This window comes from Fringilla coelebs (assembly GCF_963513975.1).
Source record: "Fringilla coelebs genome assembly, chromosome: 1".
Classification (NCBI taxonomy): Eukaryota; Metazoa; Chordata; class Aves; order Passeriformes; family Fringillidae; genus Fringilla; species Fringilla coelebs.
The window spans coordinates 137158038-137185941 of record NC_140028.1 but is presented as its reverse complement, the minus strand read 5'-3'; the positions used below and the strand labels follow the sequence as shown (position 1 = coordinate 137185941).

Below are 27904 nucleotides of genomic sequence, written 5' to 3'. Positions count from 1 at the left end.
ATTGATCCATCTCTACTGCTAAATACTTGATTTCAGAATTACCCTGTCATGCAGCAGGTGACTGCTGCTTCAGCTGAGCAGTCTGGTCTGACTTTGCTAACAGCATTAGAAAGTGCATGGATTCCAGCCCACCCTCTCTCATTTACTGTAAAAGTTACTGTGTAAATATGAGGATTACAAGCAAGTAGCCTCAGAAGAGAATTAAAATTACTTTGCCAGCTACAGTTTTGGTTTTCTAACTTGTCATAGTAAACTACATGGCTTGTAAAGTTACATGTTTGCCATCTGAGCACTGATCCAATGCTCACTGTGTTTTCATAACGCTGTTCCATGTAAACGTGAGTTTAAGTCAAATCAAAGTGGCAGGCATAAGGCACCACTGCTAAGTTCTAGCTGGGATTCTGAACTGAAGCTTTGCTTTTTCTTTAGGCACATAGTATTTATTTTTCTCATAGTCACTTGAGAAGAGGTTATTGATCCAGAATAATTAGACAGATACTTCTGTGTGATTTATACAGTAACCTTAGCTACAACAGACAGATGACAAAACTAGGGCCAAAATCCAACACTAAGGTCTACAGTTTGGCTCTCTGTTAGATGGGGTAGCATGTATTGATAAAACATGTATGAACTTGCTTTGCAGGTTGATGTAAATTAAATGGTGTGATTGTTCCCAGGTCAGAATATAACGACAGTAGTCAGACTTTCTCTTTGTGCATGTTCACAACACAAAAATGTGAACAGGGCTGTGGGCTGCTAACATTCTTTACATTCTCCTTTGCAAGTGATGCTACTCTGCCTCCTTGCAGAGGCCATGTCAAAATGCATTTATTTCTGCCAGGGTTAAATAGTACTTTGAATACCTTATTTATCATTAAGCAAGTATCATTAGAATGTAGGTCACTTGCCTCTGCTCTTGCTCATAGTAGAGTTGTCAGTATTTTCTATTTTCTATCTTTTTGAGTTGCAGTAGAATCAAGGCCAGCATTTTCTCAGGTGTGCTTTCATGCAGAGTCACTGCAATTACATGCATCCCATTTGGTGGTTTAATTAGCACTGGTGGCACTGAAGAGTAGACTGTGCCTTTTTGCTCATTCAGTGTCTAAAACTCTGTGAAATACTTGTGTTTGAGCCTGGCTTTGTAATGACCCTGTGTGCTAGAGGGATACCGACACGAATCCATTCTGCTAAGTCAAACTCTAGAAAATGCTTTGAAGGTGGGAAGGAAGACAAAGCAGACTATTGTTTAGTAGTGACCTTGTGAGGAATTGCATCTTTACTGTATTATAAACTGTTCACAACAAAGAGTTTGTAAAATCAGCTTCTCTGTAGAGCAAATGGTGGACTTCTGCAGTGAGTCAAAGTACATTGTCGTCTGTGTAAGACTTTCCTGATGCCCACAGCTTGTCAGATTAGGAGTTCTGCTAAAGTGCAAGGGAGAATTTGGGCTTTTGTGTATACAAATTTAGAATGTCTTTTTCTGTTCAATAGCCTTATTGTAGCCAATATAAATATCAAAGGAAATTCCTGAATATTAGGTATTAGCTTAATTTAGGAAGTGGTAATATATTCAAGGTTCATGTTAAAAGTTCAGGGTTTTTTCTTTAAGATTTAAAAAAAAATAATATAAAACTGGTATTTGGGACACCTTAACTGAAGCCTTGTGATAATGTGGTTTTGCTAACACTTGGGAAGGGTGGGACACCTGAAATTGCCTTCCTGCAGAGATTCCTGCTCTGCTCAGGGGTAATTTCATGGACTTCTGTTCATATTTTTCTTGTTTGTGGTTCCCTTGAAGCATACACAAAACTCTTGAGGGCTCTATGGACTGATTGATTTGCCTAATTTTCAAGGGAAGCTAATACGCACGTTTGTATGCAGGTATCAAACTGGTTTGCCAACGCAAGACGTCGCCTGAAGAACACTGTCAGGCAGCCAGACCTTAGCTGGGCTTTGCGAATAAAACTGTACAACAAATATGTTCAGGGAAATGCTGAGCGACTCAGCGTGAGCAGCGATGACTCGTGCTCTGAAGGTTTGTTGATGCTCTTTCATCGATTTCAAACTGATTAAAATATATTTAGAGAGTATTAGACACCCGAAGTTAGCTCTAATTTTTAATCACGAATACCCTCAGTGGATCTGCCTTTATTGTTTTTGTGAATTAGGGGCCTCTTTTGGCTCCCAACTACCGTGCAGCCTTGCAAAGCAGATTGTGTAAGTTGTTCGAGGTGGCAATCTGGCTGTGTGTCATTGTATTTCAGTGTTGCTAGAAAGATAATTGTTTGTTCATTACATTCGGCAAGCCTGTTCCTTTAGTCTGCATTAAAGGAAAAAAATTGATTACATTTGTTGGTATAAAGAAATGAGAAATCACTTGACTGCTACTTTCCTTCGTGGAAGGGCTATAGCAATATACATCATTAAAGGGTTGATTAGTGGGGCATCTTAGACAGTAAACTGAATATTACTGTTATGTATTTTGCTAGCAGCTGTTTTCCATAAAGGATGTACTGGAATTCTCTTTCTTACTCAAATTTTAAAAAGCAGGATTTTTTTTTTTTTTTACATACCCTGTATTTTTAATAGAATTCTTGTATTAATTCTGTCTGTGAGTGCTTTTTTTAGACAGTTGTGACATGGAGATACAATGACAGGAACAAATCCTACAGAACATTGTCAGAAATCTGTATGTGAATTTTTAGAAGAGTATGTCTCAATCTGTACTCAATTTTAAATATCTTTGTTCCAATTTCAGTCTGTACTCACATTTTTTGAAAAATGTGGGAATGCACTCACATTTCTACTCACTTCCCTTGAAAAGATTGCTTGCAGAACAATTAAGAGTATAGTTTAAGCAAATGTACCTAAATATTCTGTGGTGTTGAGGCAAAATCAAATTTCAAGTTATGATAGAAATAATTCAGCCTATTCACACAGCTTTTTAAATGCTTATTGAATTAGGGCACCTTCCAATTTTTTCTACATGTCTTGTGTTACTCGTGAACAAATTAGACTCAAAGACTTTTCTACAGCTAATTAATTTAGAATACCTGGAACATCTGAGAATCATGGGAACTGTGAGCAATGTGTGAACAGAAGAAAATGAAAATCAGTGTCTAATGCTGAAGTTACTGTCTAGTTTCAGTTATATTTATCACAATATAACAAAACATGTAGAGAAAGCCTCATGTTAAATATTAAGTACTCAATGTATTACTATGTCTTCGTTCTTTTGTTTTCAGATGGAGAAAATCCTCCGAGAAACCATATGAATGAAGGGGGATATAACAAACCAGTTCATCACACTGTGATTAAAACTGAAAGTTCAGTAATAAAAACAGGAGTGAGACCAGAAGCAAGTGCCAATGAGGATTACGTGTCACCCCCCAAATACAAAAGCAGCTTATTGAATCGTTACCTAAATGACTCATTGAGACACGTCATGGCTACTAATGCAGCTATGATGGAAAAAACAAGGCAAAGGAATCATTCTGGTTCATTTAGTTCCAATGAATTTGAGGAAGAACTGGTGTCTCCATCATCATCAGAGACAGAAGGCAACTTTGTCTATCGGACAGGTAAGGGATATTTTTCTGCATGATTTCTGTTACAGACATCTTCTGTAGGCATTGGGTCCTGGAATAAGTGTCACCTGATTGTGCCTTTTATGAGACTTCTGTCCATCCTCTCATATCACAGTGGATAATTCCTGTCCATCTTCTTGCATGAGAGTGGATTACTCCTGTCCATCCTCTCAGAGTGGATCAATCCTGTCCACCCTTTCATTTTCTGGAGAAGTTCTACCTGCAGTATTGCAGTTAAGTGCTGTTATTGACCACTAATGACGCTGGTTTGCTTTTCAAATGGAACAATGGGAATAATTTTTGAAATGACACTTACAGGCCACTTTTTGTCAGCACTAAGATGAGCCTAAGGAAGGAGAAAACTCTTGCGTGTTCTATTACAATAAGGGAGGACTAGAGGACTGAAGTTCTCCAGGGCCACAGCTGGGAGGAGGAAGAGGGCTTTGAAATTTCAAGGTGGCTGTTTGTGACACTTACATGAGTCATATGTCCTTCAGTGGAGTGCATGTGAACACCTTCCCCTTGTTGTACAGCTTGTTGTACAGCACCTTTCTGTCCTCAGAGTGCCTTGTCCAGTATGTCACCCTTTTGTGCTCATGCTTCTCTTAAGAATACAGGCATTAGTGAAGACTAATATCTGCATCACTCTCCAGAGCTGAGGGGCCACAGACTTGGCCATTAAATACCTTGTCTTGCTGTTTTTTGAAGGGTTAGTTTACACATAGTTTGTTATTTTAATTTTATCAATAAAAACATAAAAGTGTGATGTAATGTCATCCACTGTGTTACCAGTCAGAGCAAGGCACATGGGACTGCCTGGCTCATGCCAGTAAATTGCTGTAAATCAGGGCAAGATCAGGACTTGCTAAAATTCCCATGAGTCAGGGGGTGCTGGAAGGCTCCTCTTGTGAAACTTCTGTATTTCTTTGGGACATAAGGTAAAAAAAAAATTAATTTTGAAAAATATGAAGTTTTGCACCTCAGTCTCTGAAGGTCTCCACCAGTGTCTCAGGATTTGGACTCGTTGCAGCCCCTTGTGTTGTCCTGGGCCTTTCTTGGCAGGTTATTCTGCCAGGGACCACCCTGAGGGCAGCATCACTTTTGGGATGGGTATTGCTGAAAAGTACTGGAGGATTTTGCAGTAAAGTTAATACAGATTTAGATTTTGTACTTGGTTCCCCTTGGCTTCCTTGGCAGGCAGGTTCAGGTGCAAAACTTCTCCAGTTTGCAGCCTTTGCTCTCTCTTTTCTGGCACGTTTCCCGTGGGGCTTTTTGTCCATGCGGAGGGGCCACAAGGCTGGGTTCTGCTGGTGGGGATTAGGAGGATGTTTATGTGTGCAGGTTGTTGGGAATGACCAGAGAATGAGTGGGGGCCCTGTAGAGAAATGGGGTCTTGTGGAGAGAAAGAATACTGCATGCTCAATTAATAAGTTTCAAAATAAACTCTCTCTGCTCGTGTTGTTTTTCTTTTTTCTGAACATACCAAATGCATTTGGTCTGCATTATAAGTATATTGTCTGCCAAGCTTTATTTTTGAGTGAAAAGTTACTCAAGAGCAGATGCAGAAGCTCAGATATGTAAACTTCTGTTTTTCTGTACTTTATACCGTAACCTAAAAATGGACGCAATGACTTTCTAAAATTTATAATAAATTTGCTACTGGATTAAGTTCTTCTTGACAAATTTCACGCTGCACTGAAAAATATGGTCATCAATGTGAAGGCTGAGGGCAGCACACTGTAACTGTGTAAATTCACCAGCTGTGCTGGATGACTAAAAACTAGTATTCTTGTCGTTAAAGTTCCTAAGTGACATTCCTGAAACCCTTCTTGAAATTGTATTTAATTCAGTTCCTAAATATCTTCCTTAACATTTTCACTTTTTTTGAGAACAGACTAGCAGCTCTTAGGATATAGTTTTATTGGTTTTGCACTTTGAATGCAGACAAACAGTATATGGAAAGAAAAAAAGATCATATATATATATATATATATATATACACACACATGATATACATATGATATATATATAAATATACACATGACATTTTTACTATATCATTGCTATATATGTGTGAGCATTCAGGAAATATAGGTACAAATGGGCTTTTTTCAGTTACAAGATTACAGTCCCATTAATGATTTTGTGATGTTACACATGCAGGAATTAAACTTTTCATGAAGAAAGCATATATTTTCAGGTATTGTCCATTTATGAAAATTAGATGAAATTATCCACATGTTTGTTAGGTAGGGAGAGATAAATAAGGGTGATATACTTTTAAAATGTTTTTTCTTTGTAATTTGAATACCTGGGTTGGCAATTCCCAGTGCAGTGCAGTACCAGACCTGTATCTGTGTTTTCTTTAAAGTAGCTGTAATACATTTGAGTTAAGCAAATAACAGGGTATGGCTGACTTTACCACTCTTACCTTCCTGAAAGTGGCAAGTGTATTTTTAAGCGAGACATCACCACTTACAAGAAGTTCCACACTGCAATTTTTTGTAGTGCAAAACATTAAATTTTTAACACAAAGGAGCTGTTGCAGAATTGTCAAGTCCCTGCTAGACGTTTGAATTTATGAAGACATTTTAAGCAGCATTTCAAAAAGCACAGAGTAAAAACTGATTGATGTTTTATTTTTGAGAAATGTTTGGCAAGGTCGTTGTGTCTGTAAGGACGGGAAGTCACTGGAGCTTAAACTAATTCTCTATTGTGCTTTCCTGGAAAGGTAACTTTTTGTGGCAGATCAGGAGTAAGAAAGCTTCCTCGCCCTGTCTGGTTCTGATGTGTGGCTGGACCCTGACTTCAGGTACATCAGAGTGTCTGGAGCTGCTCTGTGCGCCCAGCGCCAGGGTCAGCGCGGCCACGCGTGTCCCAGCCCGTGCCAAATTAACGGCGTGTGCGTGCAGCGTCCAATAACAAAACCAAGGAATTGCAGTTTAAAGTTTATAAGGAAAACGGGCTGTAGAGGTTCCCATTTCAGCCATTAACATGCTTATAAACACAGGACCATATGCTCCTCCGGCTCCATACAACTGGGAAATCCCACATAAAGATCAAGGACGGGCTGTATAACTGGCTGTCGTCAGAGCATTCTCTGCTGTACCTCCGCGCAGTCACTGGGAGCTCACGGGCAGCAGCTTCGGCGCTGGGGCAGGAGCAGCAAGCCCCGAGCCCCAGCCCCCGCAGGTGCAGTGGCCGCGCTGCCATGGCCCGTGCCCCGGGAGCCGGGAGATGCCGCGGGAGGAGAGCACCCGTCACGGGTATGGCTTCCCTCAGCCTGTCTGTCGTAAGCTGATATTCTCATGTCTATAACAGGACACGCAAAAGTGTGTTCACTTAAAGCAGAAAATTTCAGTTCAGATCAATCCTGGTGCAGGTATAATATGTAAGTATAGATAATTGGTCAAATATGCAGCTTAAACTGATGACTGAAAGGCTCGGTTCAGTGTTTTTGTTTGGTTGAAACGCCGTGTTGGAGAACTGGTTTTCACTAACTGCTTGGCATGCAGTCGCTCACAGCGGGTTCCCTGTGTGACAGGAATAAGTGAAAGCAGACTTGTCTACCCATATTTGTTGTACAAATGCATGCAGAAATAACAGCCTTGACTGCAACAAGCGCTCCAGAAATCTACAAGGAAAAGATCTAATGTTTGTAGTGAAACTGAATATTGATCTAAAGAGGCAATGTCAGTCTTTGGTTTATGGATCACTCAAATGCTGACTTTTCTGTAATCAAGCTGCAGTGCTCCCTGAGTACCCTATTGTCAGTCACCTGCGGAAACAAAAAGTTCTGCATCGGTGTAGCACAAGGAAATGAAAAATTCCCAGTTTTCTGGGATATTGTTGTCTAGTGAAGGAAATGAAAAATTGAAACAAGAGAAAAAGAGATGAAATGGCAGGACAGGGAGTCCTTTTTCTGTAGTAAGATTTTTCATTGATTTCACTTTATATGTTACTTTGCACAGTAGAAAAGCCAGAACAAATAAAAACAGTGAGGAAACTCAAGACTTGCAGGCCTGGAAAAGAGGGTGGTTTTAAACAAGCGCTTGAATGACTGGCTGATTTTTGAAGATGTTTGATCTCTATTTTTAGGCGTTTATACTCAGGAGTGCGCTCTGTTTCTGATGTTTTCATTACCACTGACTTCTTCTTTCCTCTCGCCTTCCTTTCTTTTTTTCCTTTGGATCTTGCAAAGTTGGTGATTTATAAAGCACTATCCTGGGTCATTTATTGCAGCACACTGAGCACCTCTGATGAGACCCTCATCACTCTGCAGGATCAGGGCCACATTCCTACAGAGCACTTGAGTGTAAGGGTGTAGCCATGCCCAGAAGTACTGCAGAGAGACACAAACTGCAGAACAGTGCTGGGGTTTTGTGTGGTCCTTGCCAACTTTTCCTCGCAATTTAACATTTTTAGAAATTAACATGTAATTTAAAAATAAGCCATAAAATTTGAAAGCATAATATGAACACAATGGAACCTGTTTTCAGAAACAACTCAAGGGACCTACAAAAACTGCTCACAGCAGTGACTTTTTGCAAGTTGGATCTAAACGGTGCTGGAGACCTTGGGGATACTTTGAAATAAATGGTAACCTGGGAAAGCTGAAGGAGGTCTTTTTTGCAGATCCTAATGTCATCCAGAAGTGAAATGTAAAAGGTGAATGTCAAGTACAGTATTAAATGCACACAGCAGCATAACTGCAATTTGAAAGTTACAATTTAAGATCATATTTCTGCAGGAATTTTATTATTACATGACCTGATTCATCAACTAAAATAGCATGGAATTGAGAATTGAGGAGAAGATTGTGTTTAATTTACTGTTCTGTTGTTTTTTCTAAAGAAAGAATAAAAGGAAATGGCTTTACTGCACGGGAAGCGTCAGGTTTAATATACCAGATGGGATAGTCCAAACCTGAGAACTTTAAAGATCCCACTCATTCCCTGCTAGTTTGGTTCACTTATTGCATTTTTTTCAGTTCAAACACCAAAAATCAAATAAGCTGTTTTTTTAGTTCTCTTTAGTTTCTTGATTTCTCAGTACCTGAGCTGCAAGGGGAATGGGTCAGGAATTTCTCCACATGACCCCAGAAAACAGTGCTTCATCAAAACTGACTCGTTTTTGTGGGTAGCAGTTCCAACCTCTCTCAAGTAGGAGAATGGAGGAAGAGAGCTCTGGATGGTCTGGGAATAGCAATAGCTGGGGGCAGAGCACTGTCCCAAAAGCCTGGGCACCCAGGGACTGCCATCCAGCAAGGAAGAGCTTTGCCTGGAGCCAGCCCTGCTGAGAGGGGAAGCAGCACTCCGGGCAGTGCAGTTTTCCTGTGCCACTTCACTCCATTCTTTCATTGGAAAAGAGAGTAATTGGTTTCTCACAGGTGTTGGTGCAAAAACTGTGCATTCTTGGTTTATCTGTTTGTTTTCAGATGCAAAGGTTATGAATGTTTAAGGCTTTTTTTTCCCCCATTTAAACCCAAAATATTAAAGATTCCAGAGATCCACCTGTATGCAATAAGATGTGCTTCAAATAGCAGCATATTTGTGCCCATTCTATAATTTATAAATTGCTGAGGAGACCCCACAGAGCAGAGGCAGACTGTGGGCACATCTTCTGGTTTTGCTTCTGTTGATGTCATGGCAAATTTTCCACATGCTACAGTAAAAACTGTCTTGAGCCGCTTATTGGCTGCAGAGGATTTTCTTCAAATCAGCTTGCCTCAGAGCAGCACGTGTCAGGACTCCTGACAGCTTTATCAGTGTAGGGAATGGGATGTTCCTGAATGAATGATTTGAAATGGAAAAGATTACAACATTTGACCAAAAAATCAGAGAAGGCACCAAAAAAATCAGGGCACCAGTTATGTTTCCATGGCCACAGGCTGTTGCTGCCTGTGCTGGTGCAGCAAGCCCGCCTTTGTTTCTCCAAGACCATTAAATTTTTCCCAATGCAAATATTCACAGCAGTAGCCAAAAAGCATCAGATCCCTGTGCTTGCCCAAGACCTCTCTCAGACACAGCAGGAAAAATGTGTGGTACTGTCACCAATTTCTAACAACTATATATTTTAATGCTCCTCGTTAGGGTTAGTCAATGCTCCAGGACTCAGCAAGGGCTGTTCTCTGGCAAGCCTTGGGCTTCACTCATTTAGTGAAGGTGTTTTCAAAGAGAAAAAAATATTTATCCCCATTTTCCCATTGTTCTGAATGTCTTCAGAATTATGCTTGGTTTTAAAGCCTGGGGCCAGCCAAAATGTGAATGTTTCAGGAAATTATGTGCATGGAAAAGCACATAGTCATAAATCAGACTGTTTTCCAGTTTTAGCTCTAGACTGCATGGTATAATGAATATAATAGGGAAATTAGTTAGAAAATTAGCAGTTAATTTAAGGATATTTAAAGAGTGTGTGAAACTACAGCTTGGGAAAACTCATTTAGTGAAATGGATGTGATTCCTTCTCTCCTTCCACCGCCTGAGCAGGGTTTTCCCCAGTAGCCAAATTTGCGTGCAGATCTCTTGCAGCAGACACGCCAGGCTCCGTGCTGCCTTGCCGTGGCTTCTGCCCCAATTCAGGGGTCCCTCAGCCTTGCAGACATCAGCCAGCTGCAGCCATTGCTGCAAAGAGAAACACTGCTCAGAGAGGAGGGCAGGGTGGGGCTCGGGGCAGGTAACGTGGCGAGGTAAATGAACCGTGTACCAGCTGAAGCAGAGCAGCAGAAAGCCCCGGGTGCTGCAGCCCTGGTCAAGGAGCAGGGACAGAGCAGGGCAGCACCAGGCAGGAGCAGTGGTTTGTATCCCCTGGGATGTCTCCATAGCCTGGCTGCCTCCCTCTGCCTTGGTGTGCATGCAGAGGGGCCCTGGCACTGCTGCTGTCCCCCAGAATGCTTGTGAAGGCACAAAGGAGGGTGTATCTGCTCTGTCCTTTACCCAGGAGACCCAGCAGCAAAATGTGAGTATCAGCTGTTTGTGCCAAAGGGGAGATGTACGCCAATGAACTTTAAAAATATGGCATGGTTTTATATATGGAATAGTGAAACAGAGGAATAAAACACAGAGACAGAGATGTATGCTGTCACCTCATCAGAAGGGGCTTAGAAATCACACACAACTTTATATCAGTGATGGGGTAGCACCTCTGAGCAGATAAAGCCATGGCTGGAGGCAGATCACTGGGTTGTGAGCAAGACTTGTGCTGGCTCCACCACTGAAATGTGCCTGTTCTGCTCCTCAGGGCTCTTGTGGCACTGCAGCTGACTCTGCTCCTGCACCAAGACATCTGCTCACAGCACCTGCATGAAGAAAGAGAAAGGACAGGGACAAACCTTTTCTTTATTGCCCAGTGGATCACTTTAGCATATGAAATCTATAATCTTCATCACTGCCTTACTGACATACTAATCTGTCCAGTGCAAGAAAGTGTGACCGGGGGGGACAGGCTGCAGACAAGGCAGGCACAGGCGAGACAGGGTAGTAGCAGAAGGGAAAAAAGGGCTGGACTTTTCACATTCTGGCTGGGGCAGTAAACTTAAAGGAATGGCAAGCCCATAAAAGTTTCACTTCTCTCTGGAAAAACATCTGAATTGAAACTTCACACCTGGCATAAGTTTTCTGCATGTCCCAGCCTCCTTCCGCCGCTGCTGGGGAGAAATAATGTGACTTTGGGTAAATCCTGTAGTGCAGACTGTCCCTCGTGCAGTGTCAGTTGCCTTGCTGCTGTTCATGTTGCTGTAGTTAAGGTTGTACCTGTGTTTCCATTAGAACCCTTTTAATCTGCAAATTTATGACCCAGCTGTAAAAATTCAATCCAGACTGAAACTTGGCATGAACAGTATTCGCTCTCCCATCTGTGGAAGGTATTTAAGCAGGTACATCCCAGTAATAACCATCTGAGTTAGGCTTGTAAATTTGGAGCATGATGACTGGTGAAAAAAACTGTGAGCTTCTCAGTAGTCCTGGAGTCTGAAATATTTTATGCTTGTGGTGAAACTAGTGAAAAAACAGCTTGTTTGTATTCAGTCATATAGCTGTAAATAGAGAAAAAGGCTTGGGTCTCTCTGTGTTTGCTTACATGCACAAACACATGCATTTTCCTTACCACGGCAAGATTTTGATATGAGTGGCAAACACCTGAAACTCTCCAGTCTCGTGCACCAAAGCAGTGTTTGATGATTCTCAAGTAGGTTAAGAAATTGCATTTGTTCTGGTGCAAATGGTAGAATTTATCTATTGATTGTAATAGAAAAAAAAGGAAAATAAGAAGACTGGATCGTTTTCTTTTAGGTGAGATTTTTTAAATTCTTCTTGAAATACTTTAAAAACAGATACAGTATTGAACTGCAAAAATAGTTTTATTCACCATTGCTTCCTCCCATTTTAATTTTCTTTTCTAAAAAGCTACACACTGATCATACCTGACCAGATAAACTAGTGATCTTATCTGATCCAGCAAATCCTATTCCCCTTTGCAGGTTTGTGGGTTTTAAAAGTAATTCTGTAATTTGAAAAAAACCAACAGCCTTCCTATATGTGTTTAACTGAAATTTTTTAGGTCATTTGTCCGTAATGCAAATACCAGAAACATAATGATGAAAGCAGTTTAGTGAGACCAGACTTCTGATATTCCATGTGTACCCACAGAGAAGCTTTTGGGAGGGTTTTGACACAATTTGAGAAGTGGACTGAAGTGATATCTGCATGGAATAATGTTTGGCTGTGGGTGAGTTTGTTCGGAGCAATTCAGAAACTGGCAGGATCCTGTAGGTATTGTTTGCGGATGAGAGTTTTGTCAGCTTGAAGGAGAAAGGGGAGTGCATTTAAAAACACCTGTTCTGCAAAACCTTGTCTAGTGTTCATCTGCAGAGTTCAATTTCTAGTTCTTCAGAAAACCAGGGTTGGATTCAGTGATATTAAATCTGCTTCACTACAGACTTAAAAATTTGGGTATGAGATAAAGAGACAGATGTGGAAATTACCAGTGATTACTAAAGACCTGCTGAGGTCTTTTATGCTTTATGGCATTAAATTGGCATCAAATCACCACTTTAGATCTGCTAAAGAAGAAATATATCCTAACAGTAAAAGCATGCAAAAGGCTTAAAGGCTTATATAAGTGAGTTTTATATGAACTAAAAAAAAAAAGGGACCAGGAGTTTTTTAAAGCAGAGAAGAGATTTGGAGAGGTAAATTACATTGTAGAAAATCTGGAAAAGTGAAAAACTATTCAAACAGAAAGGGATCAGATAAACATTTGTAGCTGGAATAGCTGTAAAGAAACACAAAAATAGGTAAAGCGAAATTCCAATGAGGCATGAAATCTGTTTTCCTTAATTTTTCACAGTGGCCTTGAAACTCGATGTCAGAGACTCTATCTCTGTTCTTTCACTGATGGCCAGAAATTGAGGTTATGATGACCAGATCGTTTGGTATGGCACTGACATTTCAAGTTAAAAGGGATTGCCAAGACTCTCAGTTATGACACTAAAATATACCACTATTTCTAGAGCCAATTTTCAGCCCCTCCCTCATGCCTCCACATTGATTTAGGCAACAGATGCACAAAAGGCAAAGCAACATTCAAAATAATCCCCTAGTTGAGGCTGGGGGAAGGCTGGCTAGTGGGCTGTAGCCAAAATTCCTTAAATGTTACAATGTTTTACATTTCTAAATGTAAAAACTTTCTTTCCAATGTGAGGTACCAGCCAAATGTCTTAGTTACGGTATCTCGGAGTGAAAACTGGCATGTGGCCTTGTGGTCATTTGTGGGTATTGACAGATTTACACCCTGGAAGATCAAGTTAAACCTTGTCGGTTTCTCCATCTCCCCTTACTTGGTCAGGGTGTTTTTTTTCTCTCTGTTACTATTTGTCAACTTAAATCCATTTTTTTTGCTGGAAAAATGAAGGCTCTTCACGACCTGGCTCTTCAGGAGCAAATTGCCTCAAATTCTTTCTGCTAGCCAAGGTATTTTGTAATGCGTTGCAAAACAGCGGCAGGGCTGCGCTCCCTGCACTGGATGTACTTTGTGGGCCAGACACTGCGGGCAGCCTAATGAGGTCTTGGTGTGCTGCAGAATTCGTCTTGGCCCTTGACTTCAGGGAGACTTTTATCCCAGGTCCCTGTTCGTCTAATTGCTCTTTCTACCCCAAGGAGCAGGGTCTGGCTCTGCCCCATGGAGGGATGCACCATGTGGAGTCTGGACTGGCGGCTGCTCAGGGAGCAGGCTCTGGATCTGGTGTTCAAACCCAATGGTCTGCTCCTGACTACTTATGGCAGCTTTGCACTGTGGTGGTGGACTGTCCTTTACACAGACACACTAAAATCATTGTCCTGCTTTTCTCCCTTTTGTGCTTTTTAGCTGGTGTAGCTGTTGATTTTTGCATCAAATAATTTCCCTGGGATTACCTTCAAATAGGAGCTTCCTCCAGAAGACAGCAGCCTTTGTTCCTTTTTCAGGGAAAGCTCTGGGTGTCTGTAGCACTGTTTGTGCCAGCAGTGTCAGAGAGAGCCACATGCAACCTGTGAAATTTATGTCAGCTGGGGGAGCAGGGCTGCAGGGTGAAGCCTGCACCCCCTCTCTGTCTGTAATGCCATAATTACACTACTTCCAGGCCTTCTTCTTGTTGAATCTCAGTAGTGCTGGATGTTTAGTGACACTTTCTGAAGTGAAGAGAAACCAAAAAGCTGTCCTGCTCTGGCCAGCCCTTGAGATTGTAGTGGTGTTTGTAAGATATACAATGTTTCATATACACACATACACACAGATGCACATATATTTCCTTAGGGCTCTGTTACAATATTCTCTTGCTGTTTTGCTGTGCTTGCATCTTCAGCTCAGAGCTGGGCAGAAGTTCACCGTGGCAATGAATTTTGCAAAGACAGAGGAAAAGAGGCTCCCGACTGTATTGTCTACAAACAATGACGTATCTTGCTTTCAAATCCCATACCTTGCTGAGTCGTTTACTCCAGATTGCCCCTGCAAAGCTGAAAACCCTTTACATGAAAGTCAGCAGAGATGACAAGGTTGACACACTGCTATTGATCCCAGTAATCTTTTGTTTCATGCAAAGGCTTTTATTTGCTAAACATCTAAACTGATGTGAAAAAATACTTGTTTAAACATTTAAATTAATAAAAATGGCAGGTGTCTTTATAAGCCTGTTTTCCTTTTAGTATTTTGTCCCAGCCTTTCCACTGCTGCTTCCACTCTTTGTCTAATGAGACTGTGAGTGATAATTCCTCCTTGCTACATGTGCACATAAGCATTAATTTGTGCTATTGCGTTTGCTGTGACTCGATATAGGGAAAATGTCCTTGATATTTCTCATTCAAATCACAGATTGACACACCTGATTCTCTTCCCTCTTATTTCAAATGTGGTTGACAATTATCTCTATACCCAACTCAAAGGGCCTTTATCTTCACCTGATAATTAGGGACAGGCACTCAGATATGTTTTAAAGCCAACCCTTTGGAAGTGATTGGAAGTGTAAAAATCCAATTTGCCAAGATCTAGTCTGGGTTTTGAGTGTTTTGGCCCCAAAGCATGCTACATGATTTGACACACAGTGTTCATGTGTTCACAGGGCTTTCCAGCCTTCATTTTGTGAACTCCTGCTGCTTTCAGTGGGATCTTTGCTCACAGATCAAAGACTGTGAGCCTCGGAGAATGTAAGTGTTCATATTTGGGTGCTCCTTATCCTTCATTCCTTGTACAAAGTAGGAAAAATAAAGGCTGTATTCAGTGCTGTGGTGCTACTGCATTTGCTGAGGTCTGGGGAGCTCTGATACCTGCCCATGGGCTCTATGGCTGTTCAGAAACACTCCTTCCCTGCCCAGAGCAGCGGCAGCACTCTGCCTGATGTGAGCCCACCAAACCCTGCCCTGCCTCATGGCTGTGTCATCTTCCCACCATGTCTTGACGGCCTCCAGACAGTGGCTCCACATTCCCCACAGGACCACAAATCCTTTTACAGAAGGTACAGGAGACAGGTCTTCTCAGGTAAACTCCCCACGAGCCACTGGCTCCTGCCCCCCGTAGCCCATGGGGAGCCCGTGTCCCACCCTGCAACACCTCCAGCCCAGCTGGGAACAGGAGGTCTTGGAAAAAAGCCAGGTCTAGGTGAGCTGGCCAAAGGGCGAGAGGAGAGTGTTGGAGCAAGGTGTGTGAAGGAGATAGCTGGGAGAGATGGGTTTGTCCTGCCCCTCAGGGGGTGAGGGACATGTGTGCAGTGGGATATCCACTGACAGGGCTCACCTTCGTCCTTGGTGAGCTCTGCTCCATCCAAGGATATTGCTCCCTTGGCCCCTGCACATCTTACAGCTGGAATGTGGGTTTAGGTAAATCGGATGCCCCAAGTTCACGAAAACTGTTTGGAGAGGAGAGGAGGGAGAAAATCAACAAAGGCCTGTGGTATATTGTATGTCATCTGTACGTGACACTCCGAGACCTTCAAATGCTTAAACTAAAAACCTAAATATAATTTAGTTAGTAAAAATATACCTTAGTTATAATAAAATGATAATAGTGGAACTTGGCAACAGAGCAGCTAATAAATACTACACTTTTGAAATGTGCCTGGGATCCAAGTACATACTCTTTTACTGTGTAGTTAAAGCATGTGGCAGGACATGCTAGACCAAGATTTTCTTTTTGTCTTTCCAGTGGAAAACTAAAGTTCTTTGTTTAAGTGAAGCCCATTGGGAATTTTTCTTAAGTAAAACAAGGAGCTAAAGAATTCCATTCCCTTTTGCCAACTTTTTTTTCCTCCTTCAAGCCAAATTATCGATTAATGGGGCATTAAATAACAAATACTGCCTAGTTAGAATCATACACTTCTTTACTTAGGCTCTTTCAATACTTTCTTATTGGTGCTTCAAACACAGCTGAATTAAAAGATGAGATATTTTATTGGAAAATACTACCCTTTCTAAACCTTTTTGACCTTATAAAAAGAAAGGTCAGTAATCTGAAAGTCATTACATTTGCATACTTACCCCTATTTTTGAATTTTTAAATGAAAAAAGAAATCGGTACTCCTTTAAGGGATTCATTTTTGCCTTCCTCATTAGCTGTCTCCATTTCGGTACCCTATCGTTTTGCCAGCAGAGCAGCCATGTGAATGCTTGACCATATTTTTGTCTGGCTCTAGTGAAACCGTGATCTGACAATAGAATACTTTTCTCTGGGTTTTCCTTCTTCCCCCAGGGAACCATACTTCAAGGGCAACCTGCTTGTCCAGCATATGAACATGTGGAAAATCCACTGCTATGCACTAATGATTTTCAGATGGGCAATTGTTGCTGAAAATCATCCCAAGAGCAGCAGCTTCTCCATTGTAGCACCTAACCACTGTGGGATCTCATTGCTTGTAGCTGCTCTGGAATAAACCCTTTGCATTTATGTACAGGGTGGTGACATCTGCTGCATCACACATATGTGGTGACAAAATTTAGGGGAAGAAAAGGAGGTACAAGTTACAGTTGTGGTTATTTTTTGGCCATTGTAACATGCATCGAAATCTGACACTTATTTTAGATTGAAAGTATAAATGTAGGAAAAAGTTGAGCTCTGCCAAAGATTCACAACAGCAAGGCAGAAGCACCCTAAGTATTGTCCACAAATTAATAGCTTTGAAACTTGTGTTTTAAATATTTACAAAGAGACTTGTCACACTCTGGGAGAGAGAAAAATGAGTTTTAAATTTTAAATAACTTCTATTACTGTTCTTAGAATATGCATTCTTTTTAAACAACTTTCACTTTTAATCTGCAATTAAAGCCAAAGTTTTCTTTTAATTTTAAAAGCTTGCCCTTGGACTAAACCAACATGGAACATTTTTAAACATTGATCCAAGCTGCTGTAGATACATTTTATTTAAACCACAGAGCCTGCAGTTGGATTCCTTCCTTTGCCAGATCGGCTATGAACTGTAAGTGTGGCAGTAATGATTGTGGAGTCCTGGATGCTTCACTAACAGTGAGGAGGGTTGTTTTTCTGGAGTTGTTCCTCCCTTTGGGCCCTATTCATGAATGACTTAATCTCTGTCTATGATCAAATGTCGTGCAAGTTACTGCGCACAGAAAAATCAAGGAATGCTTCTCTTTCCTGCGTTCCTTACATGGAATTGCTGTGCCTGCCCAGCAGGCAGTTGGAGAGGGTAAGGGTGGGAAGCAAGCAGCAACAAAAACACACAGAGAAAACCACCAGAAGCAATATAAAAAGAGTGAGACAAAGAAAAGAGAGAAAATTTTGTTAGATCTAGTGTGCAGGATGGATTGAGCCATGCACAAGACAGCTCCAGCTTGTCCAGGCAGCACCAGCTGGAGGGGAAACTGGGCTTTCAACTGGGGAGTGTTATAGGGACAATTTATTCACCATGAAAAACAAAAGTGTTCCCCAGTAATTTGTCTGCAGTGTTGGCCATAAAGATGACTTCTACTGCATGTTTCTGTTAGCTTGTTTTGTCTTGAAAAGTCAACATTACTGCTTTGATGGGCAGATCTCAAGAATTTCAGGGAGCAAACGCTTCTTAGACTCTTTATCCTCTTGACCTAATTGCTTGTGTGGTAATTCTGTCCTTTGACAGGATGTTACACCACTTTATGTGAAGCCAAGAGTAAGGCTTTCATTACTGGTGATATTGATTACACAATGCATGCCATGCAAGGAATTTTTCTTGTGATGCTTTGGTATTTTGTTAGAGATCCAGTAGAATACCAGGGTGAAGTGGTGCATAGCTGTCTCCATATTTATACAGGTCTCTTCCTTACTTTTTAAGTTTCAACAGTGTTCACTTGAGTTAGGAAGAAAGGACTTACATTATCAGAGTTGTTTTTCTCATCACCAACACCCTGCAGCCACTGCATGAAATTCTGTCTGTGTCTCCGTGCCCTAGTGTGAGGACAGATTGCTATAGCAGGACTCCCACGCCAAACAGTCACTGGTGGCAAATGGGAAATAACTTGACTCAGGTGCTGAACTCCTCCAGCTGTTGATGGGAGTTACACTTGTTTGTCCAGGACAGTGACTGGAATAGTCATTTCGCTCTTTTTGAGATATTTTCCATCCCTTTAGTACTGACAATGGACTTAAAAGATGTAATTCTCTTTTCAGGTAGGTCACGGCTGGAGTATCATTTTAGCTCTAGGAGGGAAAAGATAGAAGAAAGGATAGGGAACAAAGGGAAAAAGAAAACTCAGAGCCAGGAAATAAATACAGAAAGGAAAATAAAGAGAAGAAAGTTTTGGAAGATTGCAAAGAGAAGATAGTGTTGGGAGAGGACGCAGAAGGGGGAATGCAAGATTAGGACAATAACAAAAAGGAAAAGGAAAGAAAAGGGATCAAAGGGATGAAGGCAAGAAGATAAAATACTGAGGAAGCAGTTACAGAAATAATGGTAAGAATCTGGAGTGTAACAGGAAAGGGTTCTAGAATAACTTAGAGAAGGGTAGGAGATATCTGCATTTTTTAGTCAAAAATTAGAAGTTTAATTTTTTCCTTTTCAACATGTTTGAGAAATGAAGGTAGATAAGCATTCACGGTACTGCCATTCTTCTTGGAAGGAAGCTTTGAGTCCAGTTGTGGTGTCTTTGCATTTCTTTCCATGTTACACAGGCTAAGAGCAAATACACTTCCAGGAACGGGTATGACCTTGCTTAGGATACAAAAAAAATTAATCCAAACTGTTGCTCCATAACTTAGGGCAAAAACACAGCTAAGTCTGGGACTGGGAAATACTCCAGTGTTAGTGGCAGTGGTGGTGGTGATGGAGGCCTCTGTTTGTGTGAGGTGTGTGGTTATTAATTTCCCAGTCTCTTGGTGCATCTGCAATCCCTGACTAAGCTGGACCCAAAAGTATAGAATACTTCTCATACTTTGGCTTAATCATACCCAATCCAGACTTTGGCGGATTCTACCAAGACCTGTTTTGAAAACTGTAAGTAGTTTTCAGGCTACTGTGAGACAATTTGGCCAAGTGTGGAGGCTTCCTTGGCCCAGTGTTCCTGAAAGTTTTAACTTCTTTTAGGTCTGCTCCTGTCTGTAATTTTTTCAAATCAGATATTCTCTTTGAAATTTTTTCAAGTCATCATCTGTAAGTTAAAGAGAAAAATCTTTTTAACCTAATGCATGGTTGGCTGGGGGCAGTGTCTTTGTGCTCCTCTGAGACGAGCATCTGTCAGTAGGACAGAAAGGACATCACCTGTGATGGACTGGTTGTTTGATCCTGTATGTCAAAGTATGCATTCCTATACAGTTCATGGTATATATGAACCTAAAATATGTCATGCCAGATCTGATAATTACACATATAATTTTCAAGTTCAACAAAAGGTTTTGTTTCCTTTTCCCCCATCATTTTTTAAAGGAACAGAATGTATCTGAATTAAAAACATGATTGGTGATGGTGAGTGGGTGGTTCTGTTTACCCTGCCACATTATATAGTACCACTTTTACTCCTTGTTTGGATAGCAGTCACAAGACCCAGATATCAAGCTGTGAAAGTATTTTTCTTGCAGCAGCCTTTCTTTTTTTGGCAGGCAGTGGCTTTGGAGATGCCTCGCATTTTGTCATGTGATTGGACTGCTGATGAGGTTTGTGTGTTGCCTCATTTTCCTGGATTCCATCTGAATTAACTCTTCTTTGGGTCACAGTCATTAGCACACTTCTGAATGAGTGGGGCTTTGCATCACAGTGTATTGAACACTAATACTTAATCTCTGTAAGGAAACACCCTGTAAAGAAGGAATTTGCTGCATTTGTTCCACGTGACAGAAATCTGTTTTCTGTACCTCCAGCTGTCCACATTGAAAAAACATTCCTTCTTCACAGTAATATTCCTTCATGAAACAAGGGAAAATGAGGGGAAATTACTTGTATGTAATTGTTCCATCTAAAAATATTCAGCTTAGTCCTGTAAACATATGAACTAGTTCTTTGTAAACAAGCCTCTTAATTTTCTTTAAACTGAGTATTTAGATGTTATGTTAGAGAAGCTGGGTATATTAAACACATATGGTTCCTATTGCATCAGGGACTTTCTTAATTTTGGTGTTCTAATTGAAGAGATATTTTTGAAATCATGCTAACTTTACAGAAACTAATCTGACTCTGTTGGGTCTAGGCTTTGTTCTTCCATCTATCAGCACACTCTGGAACCAATTTCCACTTTAAATTTGCAGCAGTAACAGTATAGCTCGTGGACTTTGAATTGCCCTCAATACTTCTAGTGTGTGATGTGGAAATATGGTTTGGGATAGTTGAGGTTGGGGAACTGACGGGGCATTTCTTGAAGGGGAGAGAATTAGGAAGAGGCATCAGGGAAGGAATGAGAGTAGGGACTATAATTTATTCATAAGATTTTTTGCCTTGTTCATGGATAATTTATAACGCAAAATACCCTAGAGTGAGTAGTATCTTTAACTAGACAAAATTTCTATCCACATCAGAGAAATACTGCAGGTCTCCTTTAAAAATATAAGATATTCCATAGATGTCACGAAACAACTATTTCCCTCAGATAACACAAAATTTCACTTTGGCATCCAATATGTATTAATTTTCCCTCCTGCAAATAATAGGCAGAGAACTATTACGTTTACATTTGAGGTGGGAGCACTTGAAAGAGAAAACAGGTTTCTATCTCAGGCAGTGCTGTTATGGTCTCTGCTGGTGTGGGCTCCCACTGCAGGTGCATGTCCTGCAGGGAGCTGAGCAAGGCCCCTGTGCTTGCACGTGCTGATGGGGTGGGATGTCTTGTAGAGCTGAGTTAGAGCCCCCTCTCCAGCAGCACCCTGAGCCCCTTGCACTGCACCTGCTATTCTGGGTAAATCCACCTTTCCCAAGAATACAGAATATTTAACAATAAATGGCCTTTTTTGTTTTTCTTTTTTTTCCTTTTTTTTTCTTTTTTTTTTCTTTTTTTTCCTTTTTTTTTCTTTTTTTTTTTTTTTTCTGTTTTCCAGCAACATGTACAATATGAAGTCCACAAAGGTCATAGAGGTAAATTTATTTATTAAATGGAAATACTTGGGTCCAGAAACCATTATGAATCATTTTGGTGTTTCAAGTTCAGGATGCAGGCTAAATTATTCCAAAAATAATGGTAGCCAAATGTCATTCCCTCCAAGCGTTTGTGTAATATCTATTTATCTGTGGGCAGATGACTGCTATGTATAATCAGAGGCAGACTTTTGTCAAATTGAGACTAAGTAAACACAGCTGAACACAAGCAAGTTGGACTACAATTTTTTGAGTTCTGCCAGCACTGTTATGACCTTGAAAATGAATGTTTTTTCAGAGCAATCTGCTTTCAATATGGGAGAATTTTTAGTGTTTCAAATTAACAAGTGTTGACTGAAAATTTGTTCTGTTTAATTTTAATATTTTTGTCCAAATAAATGAAAAGGGTTCAATTGTCCAAAGGAGGGCATCCTTTCTGCTGCTTGAAAAGTAGGGATGTTTTGTACAGAAGTGTTTCTTGCACGTATCTATGAGAACAGGAACAACAGTTAGAGCTGTAAACTCATCTGAAACGTCATCATATAATCAGAGAAAAATTTCTATTGTTTGCTTGAAACATAAATGTGGGGTTTTTTATGTTCTGTACAAGTAAATGTAGAATTCATGCAGTAGATTTTATGCCATTATATATTTAGATACTGTTTCCATCCTTGAAAACATAAGACTCCTATTTATAAATTTTGCCCATTTTTCTAAAGCTTAGTATCCTTCTAAATTTTTTGTACAGACCCTGTTTTTCTCTGATACCCCAAAAGAGACAAGTCTGATTTTATTGCTGAACAGTACAATTTAAATCTTTGTTTTAATGTGGATTTTCTGCTTTAACAGTACCAGTCATTAAAACAGAGAACATTTTGCTCCCTTGATTTTAAAGGTCACAGCATTTGGAGCTTAGAGAGGCTTTGGAGAGAATTCAAATAGGAGTCCTGATCAAAAATTTGTCTTTCAGTAATTACAGCAAGTGAGTGTCATCCATTGCCAGTATCTGTGTTTCAAGGCGCTTCTTTCAAAGGGATTTTTTTTTTTTCCATTTTAAATGCTGTATAGAAACCAGCTTACATACCAAACTCAGGAACAGGACATGTGCACAGAGTTGTGGCCAGGGGAAACTTTCACAATGTCTTTGTGCTTCATATTCACAAGTCATTCTTCCCAATCTGCCTCTTTGGCAGGCAGCAATTATCAATTTCTTCCCGATTCTTACAGAACAAGGGTTTAATGCCAGCAGCTGAACATGCACTGCAGCTCCTATTTGATGGGCTGCTGCAGCCTGACTTTGGCTTTGCAAGCCAAGTGCCATTCCAACAGGTAGTCTTGGATGTTTTTTGAAAGAACTCTTCTTGCTTCGGTTTTCTCTTCCCCTATCATAGCAGAGGAAGAAAAATGAGGGTCCAGTTGGAAATAGGGAGGAAGTGGAAAAAGACAGATGTGACAGAAAAGATGACAACACAATTGAGAAGCAATTTTGATTGAGAATTGCAGTCCCTGGGTATGGCTGAACATTCCTGTATTTTGTTCTCTCTACTGAAATGCAGATTTCACAAATAAAGCAGAGGGTGTTGCTCCCAGGTCTATCTGAGCAATGTGGCATTTTAATGTTAACCAGAATAATATGGAAAAGTCCTTGATGCCAGGTTTTTAAACACTTTGTTGTTTTATCTGGGCAATTCCTCCTTGGGGTCAAAGGGTACAGATATTCAGTGTCAGTGTCCTGGTTTGTATTCTAGAATCTCTGCTTCTCCACAAAGGCTAATGAGTCTTATAAAAACAAAAATAAAGGAATGGGGCAGGTGTGATCTGAGCCCCCAAAGTGGGCCTCTGGGTGTTTGAAGGGTGCAAGGCAAGTACTAATTGCAAAGCTTAGGACCATTCAGGCAGAACTCAGGGTGTGTTATAGCAGCCTGAGGCAGCCAGCTGTGTTTGAGGTGTGAGAGGAAGGGTGGGTGTCCCTGCAGATGGGGCTGTGGGTGGTCAGCAGCCCTCAGCTGCTTTGAGCAGCTCTCGGGATGCTCCTACCTGAGACAGTAGTTGCCTAGGATGCGCTATTCAGAGAGAATTTTTAAAAAAGATTTTCTGAACCTGGAGTCCCAGTTGGGGTTGATGGTGTCTGCCAGCACTAGCCCAGACCTGCCTATGAGCTGGGTGAGCCACTGCCAGTGCTGCTGGGGGGCTGGTTTTGCCAACACCTCTCTAGTTTGTTGGTGTGAAGTAACGTGTTGGTGCCGCCCAGCCAGGCTGGATTTTGTGCATCCTGATGAATCCATACTGTCAAATACAGCATTTGCTGGTGGAGCAAGGTCTGTTTGTCCTTTGTTGGAGAAGGAGAGTGGGCAGGAATTCAGGCACTGTCCACACATGGGATTTGCTCTGTCTGCTTTGCAGGCCCTTTGCAGAGCCCCATAAACTTCACAGACTGCGATGTATAGGCAATTGTTCTATGGGAAAGCTTTGGCTCACGGGCAAAAATAAAAAGTTCTTGCAAAATTAAAGAAAAAGCCTTTCTTGTTATAAAAGTGGAAACAGAAGTACTACTAATAATAGCAGCAAGTTAATTAAAAAACATGAAACAGTTCACAGAGCTTAAAGAGTTTGTGTTGTAGCTGTCTGGCTTGCATGGCTGCCGAGTCCTCCTCTTATCCTCTGTTCAAAAGCTCAAAGCCTGGAGTTGAACTGTGTTGGAGGGATCAAAGGAGCTCACTTTCTTTCACCACAGTTATTTCCTAAAAAACATAAATGTGCTTTTTGTCTGGAGCCATGGCTTCGTGTCTTATTGATTTTCTTTATAGAAGCAGAAATTCAGGATCTTAATTCTTAAAAGGCAGGTGAGAGAATACAAGGCTATCTGTACAAATATATGATTGTTGCAGATGCTGCTTACCCTTAGGAAAACATCTAAATAGATCAGGGAAGACACATTAAAAAATTCCATAAGTGTGAATTACTCTGAGGTTAAGCTAATTTAATTGTTCCTTGAACAAAAAGTTCTCAGTGATGTCCGACAGCATCTGTGTAAGGAATTGTGTTCTATGAATGCTGGTATTTTCTAAATTTTTATTCACATATCTATAGCTCAGTTTCCCATTGCAAACCTTGTTGGGTGAAGAGTTTTTAGAGGGTTTGTTTGTTTGTTTGTTTGTTTTTGTTGTTTTTATTTATGGTAACATGAAGAAAGACCAATTATTTATAATGCTAATAAAGCTTCTGAGCTGGTTTTGATTTCTAGAGATTCCAAATTAACCAAAATTTATATTTTGGAAGTATGTCAGTTGATTTAACCATAAATACCATATGGCTTTACCATAAATATGTATGTGTGTTTTAATTCTGATATGGCAAACTGTTGCAGGAGAAAATTCCCTGGCAGAAGTCTCCTGGCTTCCAGGAAAACACATATGAGCTAATGTAAAACAATTAAAAGTAAATATGACATTATCACCTTCTGCAACTGTCTTACATATTTTTGAAGCACCTTATGTCTGCCCCAACCTGATACTTTTAAACAGTATTCACCCTATTTTCTGGAAAACTGTTACAAGGTCTACTTTAGATAACTTTGTCTTTTATCTTGGAAGCTGACAGCCAGCAATTCAGTTGGGTTTTAGAGGAGGCTATTGGCTTTAACTGCTTTTGGATCCCATTCACTGGTCAATGTGTTGGTGCCTTTTTGGGAGAAATAAGTTCAATACCTATGGATAGTATGTTTTTCCTGTGTAATAATACACTGTGCATCAGTCACTCACAACTGTATTATGAAATGTCATTAATAAGTTTATTAAGAAAACGATTTTATTGTATGAAGGGAATGCATTACTTTTTATCAGTCATTATTTAAAATATATGTATTATTACTGTCACAATTATTAGTAATACTATTTTAGTCCAGTGCCTATTTAGGTACAGTTTCCAGTGGCTAGTGTAGCTTTTTCAGGTGAGAACTGTTTGCAATGTTCTCAGGAAAATCATCTTCTTCACTCAGCGGAACAGCCTGAGCATATTGCCCGTAGTTCAAAAACTCTGTTTGAAAGCAAATCTGTTTGCCGTGAAGTACTGCGCCTTGGGGTCCTCCCCAGCTCGGCAATGGGGTCTTTGCGAGCAGCTCTTCCCGAGATGAATGGCGAAGGCTGTGGATGCGCCCCGTTGTTGTGCAGCGCGTCCTGCAGCGAGCGGAGCCGTGCGGACAGAGCCGCTCTCCGCAGCTCCGCGGAGCGAGCCCGACAGAGGCTCTGAGGCCGCGCAGTTGAGCTGCTCCAAGGAGAGCAGGCAGCACCTCTGCTCGGGCTGGGCTGTAAGCCTGTCTCTCGGCAGTGTTGCTGCCGTGCAGGTCCATGGCTGGGGGCCGGCGCTGCTGTCGCGGCTCGGGCGGTGCTCTCTGCCACGTGGATGGAGCTCAGCGCCCGCCGCTGCTGCTGCTGCTCGCTCAGCCTGCCCGGGCGGCTGCGGCACGGAGCGCAGGAAACCTGAACCCAACCCCTGTCTTGTTATCAGCTGACGATGCTTCCCTGCTGGTTTCTTGAAAATCACTGTCTCCAAAAGCAGCAGTGTGTGTGGAATAACAAACCCCTTCACATTCAGGCTCTTCAGGTTTGGGAACAGAGCCAACATTCTTGAAGAATGATTTAGTGGCCAATAAACATCTGCAAGGTCTGTAAGACTGTCAGAAGCAGTAACATTGAAAGTAAAGATCATATCAGTAGCAATTCCCCTGTCCTGACAAGGCATTCAGTGCAAATATTTGTTCAGTCATCCTCGCTCTCATTCCTGTTATCACAGACGGTTTCATACATCTTGCCAGACCAGAGAAGCAATTTCATCTTCTTCCACAAAGCTGTTCACATCCAAGGCCTCTGCAATGTTAAGTACCGGCCTGCTACTGTTTCAGGACCTCCCACACGTGCTCCTTTGGAGTGCAGGAACCTCATCTGTCTCGGGCAAAGGCTCCGCTGTGAAGGGCGCTTACAATTTCCAATTAGCATCTGCAGTGTTAAGGTTTAGCTGCTCCTTGAGAATTCAAGCCCAATGGGGCTGATTTATTCCACTGCACCAATCTCCATGATAGCCCAGAGAAGCTTTGAGCTCTTCTTAGAATGATTCTTCTGCAGGATTACTGGAATTGCACTGCATTAGGACTCAAACCATTTTAAACACGAGATGATGTTTAGAGTATAGAAGGAGGTGTTTCTGCTTCTTCAAAAGCTCATGGCAAATAGGCACATCTTCCTGAATAACTCTGGGCATGATATTCTGCTCCAAGAGCCTTCTGCCTTTTGGTGCACTGCCTCTTCTCACTCAGGGAATAGGAAAACTGAAAACACAGCCCTTCTTGATAGGCCTCCCAATTTACTAGAATCTCTGAGGGCCTGCTTAAAAGGTGCCTGGGAATATTTAGGTTTGGTAAGAAATCCTGTAATGAAAATAATAACAGTGCAAGTTGTGGTGAGCAGGAGCATGAAGAGTGCAATAGCTTCACAGGGAAAGCAGAGGAAACAAAACTGAAGAGCTGAGTCAAAAATAATGCTGTCAAACACTAAAATCACTTCTGTCCAACTGGAGACGAGAATAATCCACAGGCAGCTCCTTCCCCTGCAGTCACTTAGCACTTCCTTTCTGCTGATTATTCTGTATATGGTCAGGGAGGTGTGTGACTCCTGTGTATGTTGCTGATATTCCTCGGGATGCTGAATAAAGGGGTTCCCATCACATTTCGAGCTAGATGAGGAAAGAGATACTTTTCTGACATATATAACCTGGCCTAGTTTGAAAGATGCCCCAAAACCTACCTTATATCCTCACTGGCTGCTCACTGCTGGTTCTGTACCACCAAAGCCGTACCATGAATGTAGCTGAGCCCCTCTGAGGACAGGATGATTTCATGATGTGCTGTTCAGAGCCACTTGATACATTCTATCTGGCCCTTTTCAAAGTTTAATAAAGGTGTTTTCATAAGACATCTGTTGGATTTCACAAATGGATAAGTAAGGCATCAAATAATTACAATTAAAAGTAATTTTAGCTGTGTAAGTCCTTGAGGATGCTCATGGTTCCATGGCTTTTTATGCATGCAAAACAACACTCTTGTTTACCTCATTTGCATCTGTGAGTACTCAGCCATGCTGAAGTTGAAAGCCCAGGCTCTCAAGTCAGAATCTAGAGACCAGGGAAGGTACTGTAGCACCTGTGAAAAGGTCGGTTAGAATGACTTATTGAGCCCCACACAAACCTGTAGCACAAGCAGAGAGACTGTCAGTCCCTAACATGATGTACTCAATGTGTTAAGTCCATCTGTCTTCTC

The 27904-nt window shown here is 41.2% G+C and overlaps 1 protein-coding gene across 1 annotated transcript in view; it reads left to right on the top strand.

Annotated features, from left to right (window-relative positions):
• MKX (mohawk homeobox) overlaps positions 1-27904 on the top strand; it is a gene marked incomplete at its 3' end in the record, with an annotated part of 46088 nt that overhangs the window by 8584 nt on the left and 9600 nt on the right. Inside the window, exons 3-4 of the mRNA XM_084213255.1 lie at positions 1882-2035; positions 3246-3581. Coding sequence (XP_084069381.1) covers positions 1882-2035; positions 3246-3581 — 490 coding nt within the window. The remainder of the gene's footprint in view (positions 1-1881; positions 2036-3245; positions 3582-27904) is intronic.